The sequence below is a fragment of the Colletotrichum karsti genome, assembly GCF_011947395.1.
Source record: "Colletotrichum karsti strain CkLH20 chromosome Unknown Scaffold3, whole genome shotgun sequence".
Taxonomy (NCBI): domain Eukaryota; kingdom Fungi; phylum Ascomycota; class Sordariomycetes; order Glomerellales; family Glomerellaceae; genus Colletotrichum; species Colletotrichum karsti.
Window position 1 is genome coordinate 1,091,350 of NW_024065903.1, and position 19,129 is coordinate 1,110,478.

Genomic DNA, 19,129 nt, shown 5'->3' on the forward strand with positions numbered 1-19,129 from the left:
GAACCGCGAACCTCTCTGCCCGCATACTCTTTGTAACGATTTCGGTTCAAGATGCTGCATCGGACAAAGTTCTAACCCTCTCAACCAGTTCAATGGCATCCAGGTCCGTAGAAAACGTCCTTTGATTACCGCAAAAACAGGTCGCCAACGCCGTTTCTCAATGTTCTCGTTCGGTCGACGTGGTCCAAGCCAAGGTAGTCATCGTCGTTCGTGGCAACGTCCCATAATACGTCCTCTGCTATATGTCAGTGCTGTGATGTGCAAGATGTTCAGGAATGCCTACCGTCACTCAAGTAATGTGGCTTGGAGAAATGAGATCTTTTGATCACCGCAAACTTGATCTTCTCGAAGCTCTTGCCCTTGAGACCAGTCCGCTTCTCAAGTCGTTTCTTCGTATCCGCAAATTTCTCCCCCTGGACAGTGTCAGTGAGCGGGCATATCTCTTGGCAGTGGGATGCTTACCTCGACGAGCAAGAACTTGAACGGAACACCGTGTACTCTGCTCGGCTCGCTTTGGAAGTGGAAAACTTGGATGTAGTTGCTTCCTTCCTCCTCGTTCAACTCCTCCTCAGGCACGCGTTCCGCGAAGACGCTCGTGTATTCGTTCATACTGATGACGGGATACTCCCGAGGAAGTTCGCGGTAAAACTTGTGGCTACTCGTTTCGTATATCCTGATACGACCTCCCTCGGCCTCGTCGGGGATGCCTGCCTTCTTGACCAAGACCTGGATGAGGTCTTCGATGTTGCCGTTCTTCGCAACAAGCAGGTCATACTGTTCCTACTATTCGTCAGTACTTTGCAAACTTGTCATCACGAGAGTCGGGTCTCACCTCTTTCGTGATGCCTTCACTGAGCCATGTGACCTTGATACTCTTCTTGGTGTCCAGCTCCGCCAAGCTCATGTCCAAAACCTCAAAATAGAAGGCATCCGTCCGTTGGCTTGTGCTCAGCTGGTTGTAGCCAGTGGGGTTGAGGATGACTTGCAGGCTCTGGTTGACACCACGCTTGACAGTTGTCTTGGGGTTTCCGGTCGCGGAGTTGACGGTCCAGAAGCGGATATGGGTAGGGGGGACCCCTAGCCTGTCGGCAACACGCTCTGAGAGTGTGTCATAGCTGATCTTGGAGTTCAGGACCAGTTCGAAAGGTGGGTACTTTTCGGCGTTGCATCGAGTCGGGTGGGCGTGGAACTTGACGGTCTTCTTGTTGTGCAGGAAATCGTAGTAGTCGCGTGCGTCTTCAAAACGGTCTGCCTTCTTGACCACTTGTTCTGTTGCTTGCTTTTCGCCGAGACCCAGATGCTTCTCCAGCATGTTACGGTCACCCTTACGCTCTGTCGTCCGCTGGAAGCAAATGATGTCGCCGTCCTGAAGCTCCGCCGCCTTAAGGGTCTGCTTAGCCTTCAAGGCTTCGATCATGGTTGGCTTGATTTCCTCCCAGAGCGAGATCTTCTCATCCGATGGCAGCTTGTCTCCCCAGCCCATCTTCTTCATGATGATAGGCACCAAGTCTTCAACCTTCTTTTCCTTGCTGATGTACACGTGTCCGATGCCATGAAGAGCTTGCTCCTCGACATCGAAGTGCTTCAGGAAGAGTAGGATCAAGTCATTCTTAACAACGACGCCGTTCAGCTGGCCTTGGAACGTCGGCCAAACGGCCTCGCCCTCGGGTGTCGTTTCTTCGGCAACTTCGGCCCATACCCTGAATAACTGGTCTCGGTGTCCAGTGGCTCTAGAGAAGCATTCTTCGACGGTCGGTTGCAGGTCCATGATTGGCTGATCGGGACGAATTGTCTTGTTCTGGCGGTTCACCATAATCCAGAGGCGCACCTTGCGGGGATCTTGGCCAATGTCCTGTGCGATAGTGGCCACCAGCTCCTCCATCGTCGACTGTCGGAGAACCCTGTAAGAGCGCGGCGCAGCATCTGTTTCGGTTTGGTCGAGCTCGAACGTGGTGAGATCCGTACCGCCGTGACTCTTGAAGGTCTGCTCCGTGATGACCTTGACATTGATGTAGAGATGCTGTTCCTCCTTTTCCTTGCGCTTGGCCTCGCGAAGAGCGGTCTCCTCTTCAAATCGCGTCCGCAGATGGACAGGGATATCTTCCTTGGTGACAGGGCACAGAATGTCGTCCAAGCGGGACTTGCGAATGTACACCAACATGTAGGCGCTGTTCTGCCGCAGAACTGGCGTCTTCTTCTGCATTGGGGCGCGAAGATGGTTGGCCGGGCTAGTCCTATACTCTCCACCGAAGTTCTCTTCTAGCACCTCGCGCATCGTGGCTTTCGTGACCTTGTCGTCGTCGTACTTGTAAAACCACCCATCCTTGTTGGGCTTCAGAAACGCGTAATAGTGACCGGCGTTGAGGTCGCCGCTGTGGACTAGTACACCGTGCAGTTGGTACTCCCAAGATTCCGACTTGTCTGCGTCCTCGGAGAGATACGGCGAAGCATCGAAGTGCTCAGGGAATTCGTATCGATCGTTGATTTTCATCATCGTATCGCGCTGGATGTCGTACTCGAAACGCTTCAGCTGCAAGTGAAGCACGTTGGGGAAGCTCTGGAAAATGACGCCCTTGTTGGCGTCCTGCAGCTTGAACTCGTCGCCGGCGAAGTACTGGTTCTCGCCGTCCATCTTCTCGACCTGAACGTAGTCTTGGAAACTCTCAAGCATGTTCTTGTTTCCGCTTACATTCAGCTGAATGTCCCAGAAGTCTTCGACGCGGCTAGACTCGTAATCGACGTTAATGCAAGAGATGTAAGTCTTGATCTTCCCACTAAACATTTGAGGAAGGACGTGTTCGGCAGGAGTGCCCTTCATCTTCTCTTCCATTCGTTCCATGAGCTTGCGCGACAATTCTTGTACATCCTGCTGCTCAAAAATGTGTCTCGTCTCCCAACCAAAGGACTTGGTCAATTCGTTGGTTCCCACTGCGGTCTCCGATGTCTGAAGTTGATAGAAGAGACGTTGGAGGGTGTATGCGCTGTTACCCATGCTCTCCTCGTGCTGCGTCGGGATTTCGTAGATGGCCTGCACACGTTAGCATAAGCTTGCCAGAGAGGGGGACGGCTCTACTTTTCGGAATGCATTGGTAAAATACAAGGACTGGAGAAGAGAGTTGAGGTAACATGTTGCGCCTTGGTTGCGCAGGCCTACATAGCCGGTCTCCTTCTTCGAGTCGTAGTTGTTAAAGTTGTGCCAAAGAACACCCGTCTCGTCTTCGACGATGCGGAGGTACGCCGTGATATTGGCCGTGTCGTTCTCACACAAGGGACGGTTGCCGCCTTCCCAAGGGACGTTGAACATCTTCCGCAGCTCAAGGAACCGCGTGAAGCCCCAATCAGACTCCTCCTTCGTGAACCGATGATGGGCAGTATGATGGGTGTATAAGCTCGGGTCGTTCGGGTTCCACAGGACCAGCGCAAACTGCACGCAGCAGCTCCAGTTCTCCGGGATGTTGGTCGGCTCGAATCCATGTTCAAGGTAGATGGAGCACTGGTCGACGTTGTTGCCGTGGGGGAACAGGAGAATGCGCCTGTGACAGTGAGTAAGACTGATGTTGAGCAATGGCAAGGGTAGAATGAGCATACCATGGAAAGCCGCCAGCTTGGAACACGGGACCGTGCTCTTTCTTGGACATTGTCCTCCATGCCTCGACGGTCCATGTGGAAACGACATCCTCGAGCACGCGGGGCTCTTCGTGGAGATGGGGGAAAATGACGTCCTTCATGGCATCGACTGTCCCGAGTTAGCCGGGGCGGTGGCAGGAGATTGCTGGGTACTCTTACAGTCGCTTGCCAGCGGCAGGTCTTGCAGCTGCTCGACCTCATTTTCAAGGTTGTCCGGGTTGATGATGGCGACGGGTTCTTTCTCCGCGTCGGGGCCGCCGACGTACTCGTCGGTGTCCACCACCATCTCGTTCGGCGAGTGTATGTCGTTGTTGTAGCTCTGTGTGGGTAGCGATGAGAATTAGCTAAACTGAGGCAGCTCGGATATGGGTATGGGAGCGAGAAGCGGTTGGGAAGTGGGATGTTGGGTGCGGGTACTGATGCAGTGACGAAGAGCTGGACTGGGCTTTGCAGGATGGTGGGGTTGAAAGACAAGGAGGATAACACACGGGCAGGTAAGTAGGCCGAGGAAGGTGCAGTGACAAGAGCAACGACAGGAAGCTCAAGCAATGGCAGCAAGAGACGAAGCAGAGTCGAGTAGGGGAGGAGGAGGGGCTGAGGGAGGGGCAGTCGGTGTCGTCAAATGTCGTGGCTTACCATGGTCTTCTTCTACCACAGGTGGCGTGAAAGAAAGTGCGATGTGCCGATGGCAAGGCAAGGCCAGGGCCGAAAAACAGCAGCAAGACGACGATCTGCGCCAGTGCTGCTTCGATGACGGAGTAGGAGCCGCAGAGGGCGAGCGGGCGGCAGGCGATGGAAGGAAGCCGGCAGGCTGCGTTCAAGACACGAGCACGGCGGGTGCAAGTAGCGATGGTGTCTGTCTTGGTGAGGAGGAGCGGATGCTGGCGTTGGAGATGGCAAGGCCAGAAGAGAAGTTGGGTTGCATGAATTGCAGGCAGGGCCGGGAAGGTGGAGGTAGGCGGGCGAAGCAAGACCAAGGCCTAGCAGGTGTCAGTGGTGTGTAAGGTAGAGCAAGGTAGATAGATGATCGGTCTGCGTCGGTCGGTAAGGCAAGGTAGGTAGGTAGGTACTGACGCAAATGGTGGGATCTAGCCGGAGGAGAGCACGAGACAGGCTACCCGGATGAATAACTGTCAGCCCTTCCTCGTCCAGTGAAGTTGCAGAGAAGACACTGAACCAGAAAAGCCAACACTCAGCAAATCCAGTCGTCGTGGAGAAGGCAGAGGCAGAAAAAAAAGTTTGGAGAAGCGACGACGGATGGTCACAGTCTGCTGTATTCCATTGATTGAGGTGTGAGAAGCGCACTTCAATGGAGACAGAATGGGGACAGGGATGTGGTCTTTGGAAGACAGGTACTACATGTTAGATTAATAAGTGACAGTACCACTATATCCCTAACAAAAGCGGATAACGACGGAACTTGTCTCGAGGGCTTGCCCCGCTGTCAAGAGCCATTCCGTCCAGTAGGACCTTTTCTTACGCCGGCAAGCTGGGCTCTCTGGAGCAATGGGTCTTTGCACCTGTGCTACCTTAGCGCATTTTCATTACCCACGTCGTCAATCACCTCAGTTCCAGGTTGCCAGCAGATGCTCAGATGCTGCAGCTCGCTGGGATACGGAGCAAGCTGCCCTGCACCTCCACCTTGCCCATTGGGATGGATTGGGGCGGAATGGACGCCAGCATTTGAGCACTCCACCCCTCCAATGACGTTGCCGTGACCGCCAACATGGCCAATTCATTCACTCCTTCCACCACTCCAAGCCACTCTCCCTGCTGAGCGTGTTACCTCGCCAAGCCACACTTCGACGCTGACAATGGATTCATTTCCGTTACATCTGGCCTCCTCTGATCTCATATCGAGAAAAAAATTGCTTACATGCTGATAGCGGACAGTTGACAAGCTATTCGTATCCTGGATTTCCTCGGCGCCTCAGGGAAAGGTACGATCAAGATTGGCGTGGTTCCTGAGCAATCGGATCGCGATATCCACGGATACAACACTCTCAAAACCAGCCGAATCATTATCTGCCGCGTCTATGAACCTCAGGTCGGGAAGATGTAGATGCAGACGCAGCAATATGGAGGCTGAGCCGGACTTGATTGGCTCGCGTGTGTCACAGCCTGCATAGGCACACTTCGAGGCAGGATAGTCGCCATTTCAGTGCAAAGCACATATCCCATAAGACCCCGCGCGTAGCCTGGTCACATCTTCGGAGCACTGTCTGTTGTTTTCTCTGTTACGGCGTCAACGGCAGCAAATCCCACCGCGGCTCTACTCGCCATGGCAGAGGCCCTGGGGCTCGCAGCAAGCGTCTTCGCCGCAATCCAAATTGCCGACAGGGTCATCGTTCTGTGCAAACACTACATCGAAGGTGCCCAAGATGCCCCATCAGATCTTCGATCCATCCTCATCGAAACGTCGACTTTGAAGGTCATTCTCGAGAGTGTCAACTTCCTTACTCGGCAGCATGGACAGTCGTCCGCACTCATCAGCCTGGATAGCGAGGTCGGTCCTATCAAAGGATGCGAAACTGCTATGTCCGACCTCGAAAAGTTGTTTTCCGCTGATCAAGCCCAAGTGACGGCCAAAGGCAAGTCCAAGAGGGGGAAGCTCCAAGCTTCTCTCACGACCTTGGCTTGGCCTTTGAAACAAAATAAAGCCAAGAAGCTTCTTCAAGATATTGCGACGCACAAGAATACCATAACCCTGGCACTCACCTCTGATACTGTGTGAGTACCTCAAAATCTGCAGATGCAATGCGCTTGCTCGTCTAACTGTTGTCTTCAGGCATGTGGTTCAGGAGATCAAACAGACGACAACACAGATCCAAGCTATTCTCACCGGTGAGTAGCTACGTTGCGAAGGTCACGGTTCTTGCCAATCTCTAACTTAATTACTACGCAGACTCGCAACGCCGCGAGGTCTTCTCATGGCTTCAGCACACCGATCCGTCCACTCTACACCACCGAGCGTGCAGTAACTACGAGCCTGGGACATGCGACTGGGTTGAGAGGCTTCCAACATGGCCCGATTTTCTAGAAGGCACAGAACGATGTCTCTGGATCCATGGGATACCTGGTGCCGGCAAAACCGTTCTGGCCTCGCAGCTTATTGAGAGAATTCAACGACACTGCGAAACAGATTCACGCAAGCTATGCAGTGTCTACTATTACTGCTATTTTGGCCATAACCAGGATGAGTCTATTCCTTTCTTGAAATGGATTCTCAACCGGTTATGTCGCGAAGCAGATATGGTGCCGGACTATCTCTGGAAGCTCTTCAAGCATGGGGGACAACCAAGCTCAAAGGACCTCTTGCAAGTACTTGAATGTGCTCTGCAATGGTCTGACAGAGTGTATATTACCATTGACGCCATTGATGAGAGTGATCCCCGGCAAGACCTATTTGGCGTGCTGAGAGACCTCGCGACGGACCCACGCTTCGCCAAGATCCGACTGCTGGTTACCAGCCGCGAATACTTGGACATCGAGAGGGCACTTCAAGATATATCTGTTGATGTATCTATGAAGAATGCTTTTTTGGACGCTGACATCCGGCTTTATGCTCGCTCCAGGCTGGAAAAGACTGAGAACATCAAGCGATGGCCAGCCGATCTTCAAGAGGAGGCTCTCGAAGCATTGACAGACGGCGCTCACGGAATGTGAGTTGTTTCTAATTGCAAACAATAAGCATGAACTAACAGTTTTATAGGTTTCGCTGGGTCGTCTGCCAAATCGATATGTTGAGACGTATCAAAGGTTCCAGCGCTGCGATTCAACTAGAGTTGAAGCGATTACCCAGAACCCTCTACGATACATACGACAGGATATTCGAGCAAATACCGGAAGAGGACCGCCACATATTGAATACCGCATTGAGATGGCTCTGCTTCCACGTCAAAGTAGTCCAAAATCTCCCCAGTTATTACGGTCTCCTTCCAAGGCTCACTTTCAACGCTCTAGTTCGCGCTGTTTCCGCGGAATCTTCCACAGGAGAATCGCATCAAAAGCATTATTTACACGACACGGATTACCTGCGCGAACTCTGCGGCTGCCTTATAATAACTGAGCTTGACGAATCATGCAACTGTGACTCTCCGCCTCCGACGGTTGCTTTTGCCCACTATACCGTCATGGAGTACCTATCCTCACCTCATCGGGAGTTGCACGATCCTTTCTTTCTGTTGGATCGAGATCAATTGGCTCTAGAACAAGCGAAAAACGTTTTCCGTGGCGCCGCAGATCTCAATGAAGACAATCTCCAGGAGGAAAATGCCTATAGGCACACTGATGGCAGTAACCCACATTTCGTCACGTTTGGGGGATACTGCTGCTGGATTGCCAATTCGCTGATCTGTTTTTTCGATGCCAGTCTAGCTGAGCGAGACGACTTGCTTCATCTGGCATCTGAGTATCTCATCTTGGAGAGCGGCCCTCTGCAAAATTTCTCCAAGGACCCGAATTTTTCAAGCGTGAATGTCTTCTATTTACCGAAACTTAACTGGGTCGCTTTACCTGACCCTAAAGTCCGTTTTGTGATCAACCTACTTTGTTTTGGGTCGACGAAAATGGCCAAAAAGGTTATCAAGAACGCCGGCTCCAAAGTTCTACAAGTTCAGATCGAATTCAACTTCATTGAAGGAAAATTCCAGTGGTCGTTCCAGGGCTCTGTAATTGAGAGCCTTGCTTTGATCGGTACAGGAACCTATCTTGATCTTCCTTTCAAGACCCTCCTTCAATGGGAGGCTTTCAGCATACCCAGGTTGCTGCTTTTCTGGACTGTATTTCATGCTCAATCACAAGGGTTTTGTTGTGGTACAAATTGCATACACGCGTGTGTTGTAAAAGAGCTATTGGAATTGGGGGCTGATGCTGATGCTGGGGGATCTGATGAACGAGTGACGCCGCTGCAGATTGCCGTCGCCATCAGAGACCGTTGCACGGTCGAAGATCTACTCGAAGCGGGAGCTGATCCCAATGGAACTGGGTGCCCAGATGCCACGGAGTGGCCACAAACGAACAGCATGAGTTGCTTCAACAAGCTGAGTGGCCGTACTCCCATGCAGATTTGTGACTCTGAACCGGATCAGTCTTTAATCAGGCTACAAGAGTTTTTGGACACGGACTTGGAGAATAAGGAAGACATACGCGATCTCTTAATTCAGTACGGAGCATCCTCTGATCGGGACGGACAAGAACACGTTGATCGGGACAGACCAGAATCTACATAATCTCCTTTAGACCTAATTCACGAGGAACACTATAAGGACTGCTCTAATATAGACATCGTCGAGAGAATCACACGCATATCGTCGGTCTGTGATAGAGAACAAACGTCCTGGCAGTATTCCTAAAAATTGCATGGGGATGCTATTTGATATCTAAAGCGAAGTCATCTACAGCAGAGCGTTTCCTACACTAAATCATAAAGCCCCTTTGACTTAAGATGGATGGGAGACGTGGCTATCAGCGATGTGACAGCCAGCTAGGTCACGTTACCACGGCAAGGTAGATCTCCCGACGTAATGCCTATTTCTATCACCGTTCCCACCTCCTTTTGGCCGTGGTCTGATCCGGGAAAATAGGTCCTCTTAGGACAGTATCTGAACCAGCAACATCAGCCCGCGGTTAGCAGAGCGAACCACGTCTCGGTATGAGTTCGAAACGAGGCAAGGTTGGGCCCTGTCACAAGCACCAAACATCTGCCCACCGACATCTCGAACATGTGAAGCCTCCATCCCACCTGGCTTGATTCTGCCTAAAGATAGCCCGTCTTGAGGCCTTTTCTGAGCTGGAAACCCACCATCACATCACACACACACAGTGAAACGGGACCTCGTCTAGATGTCTCTCAATAGCCCGCCCGCCTGACCGAGATGACATGTCTGGCAATCCGGTCTGGCAGGCGGGAGAGACGAGAAACGCGGGCTCCAAACAACCTCCACGCAGGGGCCGGCGGAGACCAATCATGCAGCGCCGTTAGTACGCTAGACCAGGGATGCCCGTTACGGCAGTCCGCAGCGTGGTGCGCCGATTCCGCAGTGTGGGGTACCCGTTCCAGACCCTCCTGCCCGCCTACGGCACAGGACTACAGGTAGGTAGGGTAGCAGTCGGCCGTCAATGGTCCTGCTTTGCTGCGAGAGTCATCCAATCCGTCAACCATTGCACCTTTCCCGCCCGCCGTCCTCGCTTCCCAAGAGCTTCAACAGCCAAAGCCGCTGCCCAATCGATACCACCACGACGAGTTCGCCCGAAATTCGCTCAAATATCTCCCGTCTTCCACTGCCACCACCTCTCGCGAGAACGCCGAACAGTCGAAACCCCATCTCCATCCGAACAGCTAGCTCCGTCTTGGAAAACCCACCACAGCTCTTTTCCCCCGAAAAACCTCTCCTCGCGCATGGAATCGACGGCATGGTTTCCCTCGCATTGCGGAATGCCAGTAGACGATGCGGACTGACATCAGCCCCGAGGAGGGTCACCACGACGCACGCGGCCGGCAACAAGCTGCGTGATCTCTGCGCCTCTCCGTCGCAAAGGCGTCCTATGAGCAGTTCCAACTGGAGACCGGTCTCGGTCCTAGACGAGTGCGTCATACCAACCCTCCCTCCAATCCCTCTACATCGCAAGCTAAAACTCTTTCTCTCTTACAGATGGGTGGTAAAAGAGGCGCGGCCTATCAGTTTGCGCCAGCTCATGGTTTTCGGCCGCTCCCTGACGGAATCGCGACTCTTGAGCTCCGCAAACTATGTCCGTACGGAGCTACCCACCCGGTAAGGCGCCTCCCTCCGAGTCATACTTCCAGCAGCGCGAACCTGACATATCGTCACCACGAACAGGATAGCGCACCGTATTCGAGATATGCAACAGCTTCCTTACGTCGTCGTCACAAATCCTCACATTAAAGAAGTCTACGAACTCTACAACAATGCATTCGACACCTTCCGAAAAGTCAAGGAGATCAAGACCCTGGAGGACAACGAAAAGTTCTGCCAGATCATAAGCGGCATGCTCAAGGCGCACTTGACCGTCATCCCCAAGCTCTCCATGGGCATTCTAGAAAGCAGAGGCCGTATGGACGCCAAAGACCTAGACAAGTTTATGAACACCATCCTTAAATCAGTGAGTTCTCCCCTCCGCCTCAAACATCGTGCCGAAGTACCACCACACTCTGTGCCGTGTAGCCTAACGCGAAACCCGTGTCCGCCCGTAGAGAATATCCCGTAGAGTCATCGCCGAGCAGCACCTCGCGCTGACAGAGACATACCACTCTCCCTGGTTCTCCCCCGGCGCCAAGCTCTCCGAATCCGAGTTCATCGGCGAGATCTTCATCAAGTGCGTCGCGCGGGACGTCATCGAGCGATGCACCCGCGCCGTCGAGGCCCTCGCCCGCTCCACCTACGGCCAGGAAGTCCAGGTCCCCGAGATCAAGGTCCTCGGCCACCTCGAGGCCAGCTTCCCCTACATCCTCAGCCATCTCGAGTACATCATCGGCGAGCTGCTCCGCAACTCCGTCCAGGCCGTCATCGAGCGCCGCCAGCGTAGTAAAACCTCGACGGACATCCCCCTCCCACCCATCGAGGTGACCATCTGCGAGGCCCAGCAGCACGTCATCATCCGTATCTCAGATCAGGGCGGCGGAATCCCTCGAGACGAGCTCCCCTACCTGTGGTCCTTCTCCAAGGGCCCGCAGAGCCAGCGCAGGCTGGAGAACCTCGGCCGCGTGCCCAAGCTGGCCGCCACCATGCAGGAGCTGCACGTCTCGGACGAGCTGGGCCGCGCGGACCTGAAGACCCCGAGCTACTCCAGCTCCCTGTCTTCCATGACCGGCCGGCCGCCGAATCTGCGGCTCGGCATGGGTCTGCCCCTGAGCAGGGTGTACGCCGAGTACTGGGCCGGAAGCCTGGAGCTGCACAGCCTCGAGGGGTACGGCGTAGATGCCTTCCTTCAGATATCGAAGCTCGGCAACAAGAACGAGCAACTGACAACAAGAGCATCCATGGATGCAGTATAGTGTAGAAACCTCTTTTTTTCAATACGGGTCAAAGGGCCAAGAGTGAGGCGCATGTAAAGATACCAAACGAGTGACGACGGGAAACGTTGCAAAGGAACAGGCGTAACAGCTAGGTACTACTACTTCATTACGAACACGCATGAATGTTTAGGATTATAGACGCCTTTCTCATTAATTTTGGTATCATGAAAAGGTGAGCTGGATTACATCGTGACTAAGAAACAGGGGATAACTAAACGTTGGAAAAAAAAGGGTGGGTAACAGGTTTTGGAATGAAGAAAACTCCCGACGCATTGCCCCATCACATACCACGTCAAAAAAAGACATGTTTGGTTTTCGGTAAGACTCGTCAGAGTCATCAGGCGCCGAGCACGAACGGCCACATTGCTAGCATATCCATACATGGGCGTCTAGAAATGTCGGGAACGGGTCGGACCTTTGGTGTCTTCGGTCCCCGGTCGTCAAGAGAAGAATAAGTGTCGAGAATCCAGCAAGCACCGACTGCCCAGACATAAACCGCTAAAAACTCGAGGTAGAGCCCCATACGCGTGTGTGCACTTAGCGGCGGCCGTGGCTGCGGACGGCGCTTCCTTGCATTTGCTCCAGCTCGGTCTCGAGCTGCTTGATCTGGGCGTGGGTCTGCTCGAGGTCCTTGTTGAGGCGGTCGCGCTCGGCGATGAGCTTCTGCTCCCACTGGCGGAAGCGCTGCTCCTCGATCTTGACCTGCTCGGTGAAGCGCTTGCGAAGGGCCTCCTCCTCCTCCTTGAACTTGGGGTTGTCGAGCTTCCTGGGGCGGGCCTCGCCGAACTTGCGGGTCTCCATTTGCTGGGCGCGGTAGGCCTCGTAGTGCAGCTCCTCGGTGGTGTGGATGAGGTCGAGCATGTGGGTGCGGATGAGAATGGAACGCAGCTTCTTGAAGTCGCAGTGGTCCTCGTTCTCGACTTCGGCAACACCCCAGGAGTACTGGCGACCCTTGACGACGCGGCCGTCGGCGGACTTGACATCCTTCTCGGAACCAATCACGGCGAAGGGCATGGCGGCCATGAGGCTGCGGGCGTGCTGGGCGGCAGCTTCGTCATCCTCCTCGACGGGGGGCTGGTAGATCTTGATGCTCTGGGCCTCGATGACAGCGCGGATCTGTAGTGGGGCACAGTTAGTGATTGTTTGTTTGCATCACGAAGTTGTGGTACATACGCGCTGCTTGAACTTGGCCAAGTCCGCAGGGCTGAGGGTATCAGCCTTGGCGATGACTGGAATCAGGTTCACTCTCGAGCAGAGTCTCTTCATAACCTCAATGTCCAGGGGCTTCAACGTGTGTCCGGTGGGGCGGATGAAGTACAAGCAGGCGTGGACACGCAGGTCGATCTTGTCCTGGCGGCGGGGCTGCTGCTCCTGGAGCATGTAGGACTCGTGCTGGTCGTCGAGGAATTCGATGATGGGCATCCACGAATCGCGGTTGTTGACATAGTCGCCGAAGCCGGGGGTATCGATAACGGTCAAACGGACTGCAAGTGGTTAATCGTATGATCTCGGTATTAGGCGTCCCGACAGAAGCATACCCTTGAAGAACTTCTCCTCGAGCTCGGCCTTGGTGATCTCGATCTCGACGGTCTTGTCGACCTGCTTCTGGTGTCGACGCTTGTGGTCGGCATAGTTCTTGATGGTCGTGGAGAAGAGGGTGTTGATGAAGGTAGTCTTTCCGAGGCCAGACTCGCCCGCAACCTAGCATACTTGTCAGATTCCGCCATTGAACTGCCATCCATTTCGTCCCAGCAAATTCTGCGTACCATAATAGTGAAGCCAGCACCTCGCTTGGCGACAATCTTGTGTCGCTGGTTAGGGAGGTTGGCGATACCAATCGGTGAGGCGCTCTCGGCGGCGGCAGGTGCCATTTTGTGCGGTGTTATACGGTGGACTGCTCGAAACACGTTTTTGATGTCTGGGACGAACTGTTTTCCCACAGGACTCGCAATTGAACACGCGACGGACTTCGTGATGTGGTTGCGGTGTGGGCGTGTTGACAGTTGAATTGGGGGAGGTTTGAGCTTGTGCTTCAGGGGAATCAAAAGGTGCCACCTCCAAATTTCCCTTCCGGCCTTCTGGGGTTGTCTGGTGCATCTTCATTGGGCATCTTTTTGGGGGACTAATGAGCCCCCCTTTTCCTGCCAATCAGTCCCCTTTTCCCCTGGTCCGTTCACCCAACAGCGCGCCTTACTCGAATGGGAATAAATCGCGGAAATTAGGATGAATGATTCACCGACGGACGGGCCCCGCCAAAAATTTCCAGTCGGCAGTCTCAATCGATAAGAAATTTGGAAGAAATTCTGTAGCGTCAAGGTGAGGAAATGGGTGCCAATTGACAATGAAGACCGATTTCAAGGTATGGCTTGTGGTTGTTCCCGCAGGCGCGATCGTTTCTGACTCTGTGTTCGAATTTAGTTCTCCAACTTGCTCGGCACGGTTTACTGCCAGGGCAATCTGCTCTTCAGCCCAGATGGCACCCATCTATATTCGCCCGTAGGAAACAGGGTCACTGTCTTTGATCTTGTGAAGTACGTTCAGTCTTCAGAGGCCGGCGCATGAGACGCACCATGGCTAATTGAGATCTGCAGCAACAAATCGCACACCCTGCCCTTTGCGCACCGAAAGAACATCGCGAGAATCGGCTTGACGCTTCGAGGAAACCTCCTTCTGACCATCGACGAGGATGGACACGCCATTTTGACGAACGTCCTCCGCCGAATCGCCATTTACCGATTTTCCTTCCGTTCTGCCCCGACCGCGCTGTCCTTCTCGCCCTCGGGACGCCACTTTGCAGTCGGACTCGGCCGCAAGATCGAGGTTTGGCATGTTCCCTCGACCCCGGATGCCAATGCCGAAGGAGACCTCGAATTCGCGCCTTTTGTAAAATACCACACACATACCGGCCACTTCGACGATGTGCGCAACATCGAATGGTCTAGCGACTCGCGATTCTTCCTCAGCACGTCCAAGGACTTGACAGCCAGGATATGGAGTTTGACTCAAGAGGATGGATTCGTGCCGACGGTGCTCTCTGGTCACAAGCAAGCTGTGATTGGCGCCTGGTTCTCGGATGACCAGGAGACGATTTACACGGTGAGCAAGGATGGAGCAGTCTTTGACTGGAAATACGTCGGCAAGCCGGTCCAGGATGAGGACGAGATGGTCGATGTCGACGAGGAGGACATGCGCTGGAGGATAGTCAACCGACACTACTTCATGCAGAACCACGCCCACGTTCGGTGTGCGACTTTCCACGCCGAGTCGAACTTGCTTGTCGCCGGCTTCTCCAACGGTACCTTCGGCCTGTACGAGATGCCCGACTTCAACATGATACACACCCTCAACATCTCCCAGAACGATATCGACTTCGTCACGATCAACAAGAGCGGAGAGTGGTTGGCTTTTGGCGCGTCGAAGCTCGGTCAGCTGCTGGTGTGGGAGTGGCAATCCGAGTCGTACATCCTCAAGCAGCAGGGTCACTTCGACTCCATGAACTCCCTGGTCTACTCTCCCGACGGACAGCGCATTGTCACTATTGCCGATGACGGCAAGATCAAAGTGTGGGACGTCGAGTCAGGATTCTGCATCGTGACCTTCACAGAACATACAAGCGGTGTGACTGCCTGCGAGTTCTCCAAAAAGGGCAACGTTCTCTTCACATCCAGTCTGGACGGGTCAGTAAGAGCATGGGATTTGATCAGATACAGGAACTTCAGGACATTCACAGCCCCCACGAGGTTGTCTTGGTCCTGTATGGCTGTTGACCCCAGTGGTGAAGTTGTTGCCGCTGGATCCCTGGACTCCTTCGACATTCACATCTGGTCTGTGCAAACAGGTCAACTTCTGGACCAGCTTTCTGGCCACGAAGGACCCGTATCAGCCCTGGCGTTTACGCCGAACGGAGACTCCCTCATCAGTGGTAGCTGGGACCGTACCGCGAGAGTATGGTCCATCTTCAACAGGACACAGACGAGCGAGCCTCTGCAGCTCCAGGCTGACGTCCTCGATATCGCCGTGCGCCCTGATTCACTGCAACTTGCTGTGTCAACTTTGGACGGTCAGCTTTCTTTCTGGTCCATCCAAGACGCGGAACAGGTCTCTGGAGTCGACGGCCGTCGGGATGTCTCTGGTGGTCGTAAAATCACCGACCGGAGGACAGCTGCCAACGTCGCGGGCACCAAGAGCTTCAACACGATCCGGTACAGCACGGACGGAAGCTGCCTGCTGGCCGGCGGCAACAGCAAATACATCTGCCTGTACTCCGTCCACACCATGGTGCTGCTGAAGAAGTACACTGTCAGTGTCAACCTCTCCCTTTCCGGAACGCAAGAATTCCTCAACAGCAAGCGTCTCACCGAAGCTGGTCCCGATGACCTGCTCGACGATGACGAGCCTTCGGACCGCGAGGACAGATTCGACAACTCCCTTCCCGGTGCCAAGCGTGGCGATCCCTCTGCGAGAAAGAAGCAGCCCGAAGTGCGCGTATCAGGCGTGGCCTTCGCGCCCACCGGCACGGCTTTCTGTGCAGCCTCCACCGAGGGTCTCCTGATCTACAGCCTCGACAACCTCCTGCAGTTCGACCCCTTCGACCTGAACATGGAGATCACCCCCGCCTCCACCCTCGCCGTCCTCGATAACGAAAAGGACTACCTCAAGGCCCTGGTCATGGCCTTCCGCCTCAACGAGGCCGGCCTGATCAAGCGCGTGTTCCTCTCAATACCGCACAGCGACATCCCCCTCGTCGTCGAGGACCTGCCCATCGTCTACGTCCCGAGGTTACTCCGCTTCGTGGCCGCGCAGACGGAGGAGACGCCGCACATCGAGTTCTGTCTGCTCTGGGTCAAGGCGCTCGTCGACAAGCACGGCGCCTGGCTCACGCAGCACAGGGGCAAGGTGGACGTGGAGCTGCGCGTGGTGTCGAGGGCCGTCGCGAGGATGCGCGACGAGATCAGGAGGCTCGCGGACGACAACGTGTACATGGTGGATTACTTGCTAGGCCAGGCCAAGGAGAAGGAGTCGAGCGGGGTGAAGATGCTGGATCTCGCGGCTTTTGACGCCCCCGGCAAGCCGCTCGCCATCGGCGCGGATGCCGAGGACGGCCAGAGCGATTCTGATGGAGATGGTTGGATTGGGATGGACTAGATAATATTACAATGTATACCCCGTTTTGACAATTTCTCTGCGCGTACCACACCGCCGCCCGTACAAGAATCAGAGTGTTGTGAGTGACATGGCCAGAGGCGATGGCCAATGTCAGCGAGAAACAATGAGCCGTCCCTTTACAATTTTGATGAATCACGAGATGGTATATCCTGGACGAGTGTTACAAGAGGGTTGAGCAATGCCGATGAGGAAATCACTTACTTTCCATGCCTCTTCCAGACCAGTCGTACGGACCCATTTCACCCCTGAATGATCCGACCCGTCCAGCACGGAGTAGTGCAGCTTCACCCACTCGTCGTCGTTCTTAATCTTTATCCAGGGCTTGTCACCGTACTTGGCAGACAACTCCTGGCAGATGCCGAGGGCCCGTACTACTTTGATGGTGTGCCCGTCGTCGGGGATCCTGTGAAACCTCTGCAGAAGGTCTGATTCAAATCACATGTAAGCCAGCTTGTATACTTGGGGGACGTCTTTGCAATCTTCTTACCTGTAGGCTTGGAAACCAGCTGCTTGTTCCGGTCCTTGTCCTTCGGCCTGTAAGACTTGATGGCGTCGGCGCGCATCTGGGGGCTGCCGCGCGCGGCGTACTGGACTAGATCCAACCGGATCTTGTACTCGAGCAGACGGATCTTGTTTTCCGTGGAGATCCAGGGCATGGAGTTAAAGGTTAGAAAGATCGGTGATGCGTTCACGTGGTGGCTGTCATCAAGTCAGCTCGTCTTCATCCCACCAGATACCTCCATCAACTCACATCAAGAAGAAATCCCATCTGGTCTCCTTACCAGGCTTCAACGCCGCAGTACCAGCAACAAAGACATTCGCGTGGAACATCTCCGCCGTCCTCTCCTCCAGCTCTTCAGGCGATACCTTAACCTTGCCCGCAATCTCCAACATCTCCTCCGGCGCACGCTTCAGGATGCCGTCGTAGACCTTATTCGGATCCTTCATCTGCACAGCATTCACCAACTTCTCGTTCCCCCTGATCTCCTCGACCAGTTCCATGAAGGGCGGCATCGGCGTCTTGGCGGACTCGCCACGCTTCTCCGCGTCGTCGAAGAAAGCGCCGAGCTGGTTCTTGTGCACCGAGGCCTCGGCCAGGGCCTCGGCGACGATGGCGGGCTGTTCCCACTCGACGCCGTACATGAGCTGGATGATGGGGTGGAGGAAGCCGGCGTACATGCGCTGGAACATGTCGTTGGCGCGTTCATCGCCTTTGAACATGTACTCGTTCAGGACGTCCTCCCAGCCCTTCTTCTCGATCTCAAGCTGGAAGAAGAGGAGGAAGTCTGGGTAGTGCTTCTCCTTGCCGAGGTACTGCTTCGCCTTCTCCCAGTCGTGGAGTTCGTCTGGGATGCCGTTGTTGGGGTTCTTGGCTGGTCTCTGGTAGTTTTGGTTTTCTTTCCAAGCCAGTTGAAGGGCCTCTGGGTCGGCGCCGGTGCCATAGAGAGCTAGGAGATGGTGGGGAATCTGAGTTGTGATGAGATTTTGTCATGGGTTATGATGATGGGTGAGGGTGCCTACATGGTTGTGAAATCCATCTTGATTGAAGAAGACATGATGTTTCTGTCTTGACATTAGTATTACAACATCTGGTGGGTTTATCCGCCTTCATACCTCGAGATCCTCTTGGAGGAGCTCAGACACCTTATTCGCAGAGGCATCTTGCTGCTTGAACTTCCACAATCCCGTATTGGTAACCGGGACCTTGATACTGTACGGAGTCGCCATATTGATCGATCTGGTAAAGTTGAATGAATATTTCCGGTTGCCAGTGAAAGTGATGTGCTTGGAGATCCTCTTCGAAGCAGGGGACAATCTCATCTTAGTTCAGACAAGCATGAAGCCCAAGGAGGAGCTTCAGGTCGTGATTGAACCTTAATTAAGTATCAAAGACAGGGGACCACCGACATCCAAAAACCCGCCGGCTTACAAATGAGGCACACACGAAAGGGCGAGCGCGCGGTACGCAGTGGTGATGGTAATCGGATGTATTCCCATAGGGTGGTTAGAAGCGGGTAAGCAGGAGGTTGGCGCCCCCGGAAGAGGGTCCGTGATGCTCCATCTAAGGTTTAGACCTGGTCGCTTCCCCAGATTTTGACGTCATCGCCACGTTTAGAGGTTGTAAGCGTCGTGCCATCGCACCACCTCGTCGCAGACGGATTGCGACGGCGCTGGAAATCTTCACGTAATCTGTGGTAAACAGACGGGGAGTCGGACGGCTTGGGTCAGCCCCGATGATCAACTCGGCCTGGTCGTGGCCGATCCGCAAGCTCGGCGCGGCCCGGACAGCGACATGTCCGA

General features: G+C 54.2%; 5 protein-coding genes across 5 annotated transcripts; 2 read left to right on the plus strand and 3 right to left on the minus strand.

Moving 5' to 3' along the window:
- Positions 1–125: 125 nt before the first annotated feature.
- On the minus strand, positions 126–3,913 carry CkaCkLH20_01396 (ubiquitin carboxyl-terminal hydrolase; the record flags this gene model as incomplete). The annotated part of the gene is made up of 7 exons (XM_038884115.1): positions 126–235; positions 284–413; positions 463–780; positions 833–3,028; positions 3,074–3,533; positions 3,589–3,736; positions 3,787–3,913. The coding sequence occupies 7 exons, from the start codon at positions 3,911–3,913 to the stop codon at positions 126–128; spliced, it is 3,489 nt and encodes a 1,162-aa protein (XP_038750707.1).
- A 1,932-nt stretch (positions 3,914–5,845) lies between these two features.
- On the plus strand, positions 5,846–11,641 carry CkaCkLH20_01397 (uncharacterized protein; the record flags this gene model as incomplete). Its single annotated transcript, XM_038884116.1, has 8 exons — positions 5,846–6,357; positions 6,416–6,471; positions 6,533–7,289; positions 7,340–7,529; positions 9,997–10,214; positions 10,281–10,400; positions 10,467–10,749; positions 10,841–11,641. The coding sequence occupies 8 exons, from the start codon at positions 5,846–5,848 to the stop codon at positions 11,639–11,641; spliced, it is 2,937 nt and encodes a 978-aa protein (XP_038750708.1).
- Positions 11,642–12,199: 558 nt separating this feature from the next.
- CkaCkLH20_01398 (cell division control protein 12) lies at positions 12,200–13,533 on the minus strand (the record flags this gene model as incomplete). Its single annotated transcript, XM_038884117.1, has 4 exons — positions 12,200–12,778; positions 12,836–13,146; positions 13,201–13,363; positions 13,429–13,533. The coding sequence occupies 4 exons, from the start codon at positions 13,531–13,533 to the stop codon at positions 12,200–12,202; spliced, it is 1,158 nt and encodes a 385-aa protein (XP_038750709.1).
- Positions 13,534–14,269: 736 nt separating this feature from the next.
- Positions 14,270–16,807, plus strand: CkaCkLH20_01399 (periodic tryptophan protein 2; the record flags this gene model as incomplete). The annotated part of the gene is made up of 1 exon (XM_038884118.1): positions 14,270–16,807. The coding sequence occupies one exon, from the start codon at positions 14,270–14,272 to the stop codon at positions 16,805–16,807; it is 2,538 nt and encodes an 845-aa protein (XP_038750710.1).
- Positions 16,808–16,960: 153 nt separating this feature from the next.
- Positions 16,961–18,556, minus strand: CkaCkLH20_01400 (HypA protein; the record flags this gene model as incomplete). Its single annotated transcript, XM_038884119.1, has 5 exons — positions 16,961–17,253; positions 17,316–17,527; positions 17,580–18,295; positions 18,350–18,391; positions 18,443–18,556. The coding sequence occupies 5 exons, from the start codon at positions 18,554–18,556 to the stop codon at positions 16,961–16,963; spliced, it is 1,377 nt and encodes a 458-aa protein (XP_038750711.1).
- Positions 18,557–19,129: the final 573 nt, after the last annotated feature.